Source organism: Tubulanus polymorphus, chromosome 12, assembly GCF_964204645.1.
Source record: "Tubulanus polymorphus chromosome 12, tnTubPoly1.2, whole genome shotgun sequence".
Lineage (NCBI taxonomy): Eukaryota > Metazoa > Nemertea > Palaeonemertea > Tubulaniformes > Tubulanidae > Tubulanus > Tubulanus polymorphus.
This window is the reverse complement of record NC_134036.1, coordinates 4,807,356-4,816,352: the sequence shown is the minus strand read 5'-3', so window position 1 is coordinate 4,816,352 and position 8,997 is coordinate 4,807,356. Positions and strand designations below refer to the sequence as shown.

Sequence of the window (8,997 nt, the reverse complement as noted above, 5' to 3'; positions counted from 1 at the left end):
CAACCTTTAAATACGTTGAATACAGTGATGCTATATTAAGACCATGACTGACAACGATTTAAGGATTCTGTGCCCATCTCATAGTACTTTACTCAAATATTGACCCATTTCAAAAAAGGACTTTCGAGGACTGCTATGACCCTGTATTTGCCGTTTTTTATAATTGGAATTCGTAATCATATTGGAGTTTGAATCCATTCGGATTTGTCGGCTAATCCAACTGACAAGATCTCAAAATGTAGAATATCTGTACAAATCTGAATCATTCTCCGTCCAAAATATCTCCACCATAATAACCTCAAATGGAGTATCCATAATGGGCCTACATCAAGGTCCTAAATCCAGGGTTATACCGGGAGGATGAAAAGTAGATTTGTGTTCCGATGTCTTATTAGCGGATTAGATTCATTGTTAGAATAGGGCCTATTGACCAAAGTTCTATTAGTGAACTGAATACAATCGGTTAATTGGGCAATCGCTTTATAATTGTCAGTGTGAATTGTTAATATCAGTGAATTGTTAGGACCATTATTCAAAATTAGTTGTTGTAGTGAATCATAATATAGTTTGTAACCCTTTAGAAGTGTGAAGATTGCCATATTAGTCAAAACATGTGTAATATTCCTATATGAGGTTCGTAACGTTTAATCAAGGAAAACAATGTACGTAACCAACGAGTAAAAGGCCTCGGTCTCGTTATAATGCTATTCCGCTTTATATCTACGATACTCGAAACGCGTTTGGGCAGCTCTAACCCCACCAGTAAACTGCCTGTCGCCACTTCCAACGATCAACTATATCGGTAACTATTTTCGAGATTTTCTACTCAAAAGCTCAAGTTTTATCTTAAGGTACGGCTTTTTCAACCATACAGCATTCCGGTCCAAGCTCGTGGATAAACCTTTTTCCGATTATGGCTGCCATTGTCCACATTTAATGACACTTAGTACATAGTTTCATGATAGATGGCGCCTGTGTTGTTAAAAGCTGTATTTTCAACTTGAAATTGTAGCTTATATCAATTCCTGCATTTTTTGTATTTTTTGGTATTGTATTTTTCTATCTATCATCTTTTTAGACCTCCTTGTACAATCGTTTCTAGGCTAGGAGAATAAGGTTATATCGTATCGTATCTTGATTGAAGCTTTCGACCCATACGATATCCACATTTTCATTGAAATATGAAGGACATCGATTTTTCCGAAAATGTTTCGAAACTTATACTGAATATGTATCGTCATGCACCTTGAGGATGCAGAAAACAAAGGCCAATGGGAAATATCATTCATTTTAGGGCTGAAGCACTAGAGGGTTTAGAGGTAATACCACAGCAAAAATTCTGACGTGTTATTTTTGTGGCGGGTTATATTTTGCTATCACGCGAATAGTGAATCAAATCTGACGGTAGCAACACACGGCTGCGAGTCTGGCGACGAAAAACGTCCTAATTTCTTTACCGAGCAGAACGTACACGTAGAAGTTCACGGCGTAATTGCAGGCGAAAAGCTGCGACAATACATCCAGCAGGATCGCCACATCGCCGACGGGCAGCAGCGTGACGACCGTCGACGGCATCGTGAACGCGGCGAACAGCAACGAAACGGTGACCAACATCACCGTCGTGCGCCTGGTACGCGCGGTCGTTTTCGCGCCGGCGTCGCTCGTCACGCTCGGCGACGCTGCCCGCCCGCCGATCGCCAGGCAAGTCACTATGACGGCGTTGGCGGCGATCACCACGGCCAACGGTACGATACAGCAGTACGACACGATGAACGAGAACAGAACGCGCTGGCGCGACAGCTCCATGAAACAGCCTTCGTCGGCGTCGCGAAACCGCATGTAGACTACTTCTACGTAGTAAGATACGGCGATGTTCGCGAGCAGGACTGCCAGCACGATCGAACGTGCGAATCTAGCCGTGCACACGCGCCGCGCCGCGAACGGGAAAAGCACGACGGCCAGGCGTTCTAACGATATAGCCACGATCAACCACGAGCCGGCGAACGGGCCCAGACCGACTAGGAACTCGTAAATCTGACAGCCGGTGAGCGTGTTGAAAATCGCCGCCGAACCGCCGGTCGCTTCGTGCAACGCGTATTGCACCAAAGGCATCAGCGTCTGGCTGATGATATAAACGCCGTCGCAGACGGCCAGCGCGATCAGGTAGTTGGCGTAGGACAGGCGGCGAAAACGACGGTGCGACATGACGAGCACCGTGGCCACGTTACCGAACGCGCCCAGCGAAAACAGTACGACCGACATGGCCACGGCTGACGCGCGCCAGGCGCCGGATTTGCCCAGCAGCGACATCAAAGTTATGTAGCTGTTGTAAGGACGCCCGATCGGCGTGGATAGGTTCAGGGACATCGCAAAACGAAAGACGCGGAAACTCATACACCGTAAGATATCCGCTGGTGCCGTGTGTTCGAGTCCCGATTTCTGTTTCCCGGCTACTGTTTTCTTTTTTCTTTGGGGGGGGGGGGGTCAAATTCAGTCGCACTAAACACAAAGATATATCTTTCCTCGATATCGACGCGAGATTACATAAGACTAAATGTATTCCGGATTATATTCGTTCCCCGTCGCTCCCGGCCTGGTGCTTTACCGTCAGAAATCGCCAACTCTTTCGAAAAAAATCTAACGAGACAGAAAGCAGACAACGAATAGCCAGCCCACAAATAACTTCGAGTGTAGAGCAATTTTGAACATCAAACCGCACGAGCGATCATGTGCGTGCGAGCGCTAGCAAAGCGCGATTCCGAAGTCTTTCGAAACATACGTTGAAGTGTCGAAAACAACGAATCGACATCGACAGAAAAAAGCCCCGACAAAATGCGTCTAAATACATAAATTAGAACGACGTATTCGTCGATTTATACGGCTGCTTTCGCCGTTCTAATTTCGGAAATACGCCGCTGGCCTTGCTTCGTGCCCGGCGGCTATCGGTGAAAACGACGAAATGCTTCTCGAAATTAAAATGAACCGCTTTCTGGTAATCGTCTGAAAAACTTTTGAAAAGAAATCTTTTTATCGAAACGACGACGCTTAATCGCGGCCGTCCGCGGCTCGGAGAACGATGAAATCCTCTACGCAATATACGGAGCGCAGCCTCGGGCGAATGGGTGAGGAGAATATTTCGACGACGAAAATCTCCGATCGATTCGAGTTCAGCTTTCAAAGTTTCGCCGAATAAAAATCTATATTTTTTGCTATCGATGTCTTTCTGAAAACTTTCATCTCCATATCGTATCGTCTTTTCGCTCGAGGCAAATTTTCGTCGGATGTCATTTCGAAATTTTCCGAAACGATTTTTGATTATTGATGCAATACGTCGATGAAAATGCGGTTTCGCTGTACGGGCAGTAAGTAGATAGCGTGTTTAGAAAACTTTACGAACTCTACGACGTCGTCATTCGGGGGACATACACTTATTTCTTATTTTCATTTTTCCAGCCGGTGCAGCAAAGTCCACCGTATTTGAATACGAATAAAATATGCCGTATTTTCCTGCGCTTATGTAAACGAACAGAAAACGCTATTCTAGAAATTTTTGAGCAATAAATGATTCTCTCAATAAGGGTTTTTGGAGTGCAATCGAATGTATCGCACGCATTTGGTTACACTGTAACCCAGGTCCCAGTTCCACAGTTGTGAGTTAGAATTAACTCTGAGTTAAAGTTAGTTCATTTTCAATGTTTTCACCCGGAGTCAAATCTTAATTTAGAACTGGGGAACTGGACCCTGAATGACAATAGACGCGCAGCAAATAAAATAGCCAGATAATGAAAACTCTTTTCTGATATCTTTAGATTCCAAATGTCATTGGGATGAAAGTGTTTATGCGCACGATTTTGAAAAATCGTTGATATATCTCTAGAAATTGCATTTGATCGATCGGTTATTTTGACGAACCTATTCGGCACAACCCTTACGGACCGACCGCACCCGTCGTGAATAGAAAATGGGTTCGATTTTTCTTTTTCTAAATCGGACGAAATCGACGTACAGATATTTTCAATCAAAGTACACAATCGGGAATTTCGGTACCGTTTCGTGTCAACGATCGTCCATCCAGCCTGAATCGGTCGCGGGCGACTGCAGTACGGCGGGTATAACGTTATTATATTCAAAAGGCAACGTATACCGGTAATGAGTCGCCGGCGACCTTGGCCGATATAAATAACAAACCGGATATCGCGCAACGGGATCGAATTCGCTGTCGTACGCGCGTACGCTATTTATTCATTGAGTATAAGACATTTTTATAGCTTATAAAGAATTCGAGCGTGCTTTATAGCGAAGCGTCGTGGATTTAACATAGCTTGCCCGAGTTGGATATAGAGAGATTAAAAACAGTACACGCATAGAGACAATGTTTTATATACTAATACCGTATTAAGCGTTCACGACGGATTTTATGGATTTAAAACGAATTTGTGGTAGTGCTTTAATATATTCGGCCACGCGGTGTATTAGGATTTGAAGTGTGGTTCGTATTTCAGACCAGTGTATAGCGGTCATATTTTATATATAAAAATTAAAGCGAATTCTACATCATCTTTACAACACGGGCGTAACGTTCGAGCAGCGGTGTCGAAATAAATATTAGTAACTCATTAAGATATAGTCGAATCATTCGGATGAATATGAATTTGAGCTCGAGGTAATGTTTCTGGATCATTTTATATCCGTACACACACGGACACGTGAAGGTCCATCAATGGTTACGACTTACAAACGGATTTTAAGGTTGTCAAGAGAACATTTACGGACAGAGATACTGACTAGTTTATTGAAAATCAGCATATACGTTTAAAAGCTGGAACTTCGAATTCAACTAGATTTTTGTTTTAGCAGAGAAAAAAAAAACAACGCAAATAATTTCTCCTTCATAACCTGTACGGATATCGTAAACGGGCGAATGGACAGAAACGATAGTAATAGCGTATATAGCGCGAACAGAGTCGAGCAATTTCGCTTGGAAACTAATTGGTGTTTGTTGACTCTCATTATTTGATTAAACCAGCGATTTCGCTTTCGCGCCCGCTATCTAGCGACAGTTGTACACCCCAAAATGTACAGGTCGTCACTAGTAAACGATCTTCGAATTCGTAGCGTCGCCGGGGGGTTTAAAGGTACCGTATTGCTGGACGGCGTATCCTGACCGTAGGTGTAAGTAAGATTTCTCATAAAAATCTGGGTCCGGTTATATAGACTGGTATTAACTCTAAGCCTGGGGCTAACTAAATTCATTTTTAATTGAATTAACCCCCGGGTTAAAGATAATACCGGTCTACAAAACTGGTCCCTGGATTTCAAATTAAAATTGTCGCTCCGAGTTTGATGGCTCAAATCCTAACGATTCACGGAAGATTTATTGTTTTCAATCTCGGAAACATAGTTTTAACCGTTGAACCGGGTCCAGAATCGATTTTGTATGTTATGATTGAGCCACGAAACGAGGGAGACCTGGTCGAACGGAGCCAAACTAAATGCTAACATCCGTCAAATTGTGCCGGGCTTTTAGTGCTTTGCAAATTAAAGAAATGTCGTAAACAGTTTTTTTTAATGATATTCAATTTGATTTATTAAATTGTAGGTCTAAAAGTTCGGAATTTAGATTTTCCCTCGTTATTCAACACAGTCGAACTCGAGATTGTCGCAATATTTCCATAAGTTTAAACGGCGAAGTTTTAAGCTGGTCCCAGTAAAGCGAATTCTGTTTCGAATACCTTCGAATCAGAATTCAAATGACATGACCACATAACAAACAACATTTAGTTTCATGAACATGCTTTTATTCGAATTAATAGAATTTTCGGTAATTGTCGAACCACGCGGGGGAGGGGAGGGGGGCTAATGGAGAACATTGACCTATAGCGAGATTTAAAACGAACCATTTTTCCAATTTACTAAACCCTTTGAAGACCTTGCGCATATGCACGCATATACGTAATTACGCTTATTGTAAGGGCTGTATGGGTTTAATTGCGCCGTGAAGTATTTCTTAATTCAAATATTTGTCGCATTAAATTGTCGTGATTTCTCGGGCGAAAGATCTAGATGCATTTCGCTATGTAGATATGAATACGTTTTTCAACTTGAGCTTAATGTGGCGTATGCGCTCGCCGAGGTTTAATATTTGATTTTCGTGCGGTGAAATAGCCGATGTATTATATTTGAGAACGTACGAGTATACAAACGTCAGCTCTTTTGGACATTCTAAAGCCGTACCCACCCCCCCCCCCCTTCTTGCTTAATCAAGTGGTTGAGATTATTCTCACGCTTCGAAACTGAACGTTTGATTAATCATTAATTACAGGTTTATTGACAGCACATGGTTTTGGCAGTAGCCTTAAAAACCGTCGTTATATGCAATCAATAATTCGGCCAATGTTAGCTTCCAAAAGCAAGCGCAGAAATAGTTTGCAGTAGTCTCATTAGATCATCCATTCTTAAACTCTTGCTCGTTAAATTCATTGTTGTGCGGTTTTCACTCTCAGATGCATTATGTATTTTATTCACTAATTGATAATCAATTGCGTAGTATTATCGCGCTATTTTGAGGACGACGTTTTTACCATTTTATTCAGTTCAGTTTCGATCAATTAAACGCCAAAATCATATTCGACAATTCTATTTCTCTATTTTGAATTACGAGAATTGAACAATATCAATACAAATACACGAATTCAATGATCGGAGGGGATGCAAGGAGAGGCCCATAATTATTCTTTCTTGAGTGAAAATAATCTTTTAACTGAAACAGAACGAAGCGGCTACCTTTTTCATAGATATTCGATCGATAGTGCGCGGCCATCGCGACTAAAACGTTAAAAGGCTATTGGGTGAAAATGAACCACGAGTTCTAAACTCGAAGAAAACCTTTAATTATGTAGTCGATAGCTATGTTGTACCTAGAAGTGTGGATTAGCCTCCAAGTAAACATCCATGGAATAATATCCAAAGTACATATCAATACGGCCTTACAATCATCAAACATTTCTTATCGGACTGACCTTTCTAGGGATATTGAAAAAAAATGTAATCGGGTCAGGAAATGATCACGAATAATTGATAGCTATCTTGATGTCGGGAATGCTGTTTTTGCGATCGTAAGAATAGCGACCAATACCTTCATATAGCTAGGCGTAGTAAGCGAGCGAACTTCGTCACTTTTATATAGTTAGATAATTGATTATTGATAAATACGTGTGTTCCTTACAAACACACAGGAACGAAACAATGGGTTTGATTTTTAAATCGGCCAGCGAAGTTCACTTGTTTCCATAGACAAAGCGACTCGCTAATGCTAAGTCGATAAGCCCACAGTAAGAAGAAAAAAAACAAGGAGATTTCGACTCAAATCTATGAGCTATCTTCACAATTCTGGTATTGAAAAATGGCTCGTAGAATCTCTTAGTTTTTTTTTTTAATTCTTATTGCGGGCTAATAAACTTAGAGTTCGGTGTTCAGTTCAATTTACAGAATTTTCAAATCGACCTAATATTGTTAGGAAACTTCGAAATCGAGATTAAGATTTTTACCGAAGTTTTGCTATTACTCTAATTTCAAAATTGTACCGAAATCAAAACTGATAATTGAATTTCGTATTCTTTTGTTTTTTCAGTGTCGACGTGACCTGGATAAGTAGGACCGAAATTTTCATCGTCTTTCAAATAGGTAATGTCGCGAATAATGCGCTCCAAAGACGTAGGATCGGTCTCGACGCGCAGCGGCCCGCAACCGTCGGACAGCGGGGCCGCCAGCTTGCGTCGATCGCGGCGGCCTATCAACGCGGTCGCCGCCGCCCAAGACGCGCAGAACGCGGCGCCGTCTAGCGTCGACGCGTCGTTACAACAAGCCGGCGTCGGCTACGAACTGAACTCGGTGATAGACGGCGCGACGACCACGACGACGAAACGAACCGGCGCCCAAACGCGTTACGAAAACACCTACAAAACCGAACCGGACGAACGATTCCGCGCTAAAGACGTCGAAAAACTGATCAAGGACGTGCTCGGCGAGCGACTGGCCGACGTATACTACGAGGCGAATCGCTGCAAGTCGTTGACGCAGGAACTGGCCGCCGAGATCATGGAACGTTTGAAATCGCTGGCGTACAAGCGATACAAAATGGTGGCCGTCGTCAGCATCGGTAGTCTACGCGAACGACCCGGAATGCAGTTCGGGAGCCGGTGTCTGTGGAACGAGCAGTTGGACAGTTTTCTCAGCGTCAAATACTCGAACGGTTCGCTGTTCGCTGTCGCTATGATCTACGGGTTGTATTTTGAGTGAAAATGGAGACGCGCCGTCTGGGTGGACGCGGCGCGGCTCACCTGCGCACATCCACGCTGAAATTAGGAATACCGAACACGTTCGCTTATGGCAGTTGATGATTCCACTCGCGGCAAGCGAGGATCCACCAGGGGCGCGTTCGGACAACGATGCAGGATTTTTTCTTATTTTCTTATGTCAAGATCCTCTAGACATAGCCGCCTCGGAATTATGATTAGGAACCGCCCTAGCCAAAAGTTCATTCTTAGTTTATCAAGAAACGCGAAACGATCTGATCTTTGCTATGTGATGCAAAAATCAGTACGGTTGAAGATGAACTAAATTTAGATTGAATATTTCGAATTTCGATCGCGTCGTCCTATCGATACACACGCCATCTAGCGGGATAGCTCGAGTTGTCCTGAATATAACAGGATTCCTGTACGTAGTTTCAAATCGATTTTAGTGCTTTAAGTAGATAATAGATGTCTACCGTCCCCGACAAGTGATGAAAATAGATTACAACAAAAGACTACAACAACTGCCGCCTTACTGCTACAAACAAGAAAAAAACAACTTTCCCGCGTCATGAAAACGGAAGAGATGGAATATATCTCCCTAAGCCGATTATACTCCCGGCACATGAATCTTCAGCACAGTTCAGTCACTTTCACGGCTTAGAATCAAAAGTGGCCTTGAATCTCAAAAAAGCTGGTCTCG

The 8,997-nt window shown here is 42.8% G+C and overlaps 2 protein-coding genes across 2 annotated transcripts; one reads left to right on the top strand and one right to left on the bottom strand.

Annotated features, from left to right (window-relative positions):
• Nucleotides 1-1,392: 1,392 nt before the first annotated feature.
• On the bottom strand, nt 1,393-2,367 carry LOC141914202 (galanin receptor type 2-like). Its single transcript, XM_074805469.1, has one exon. It carries the CDS (start codon nt 2,365-2,367, stop codon nt 1,393-1,395), a length of 975 nt encoding a protein of 324 aa, XP_074661570.1.
• A 5,319-nt stretch (nt 2,368-7,686) lies between these two features.
• On the top strand, nt 7,687-8,494 carry LOC141914201 (dynein light chain Tctex-type 5-like). The gene has a single exon (XM_074805468.1). The coding sequence runs from the start codon at nt 7,687-7,689 to the stop codon at nt 8,296-8,298; it is 612 nt and encodes a 203-aa protein (XP_074661569.1). The 3' UTR covers nt 8,299-8,494.
• Nucleotides 8,495-8,997: the final 503 nt, after the last annotated feature.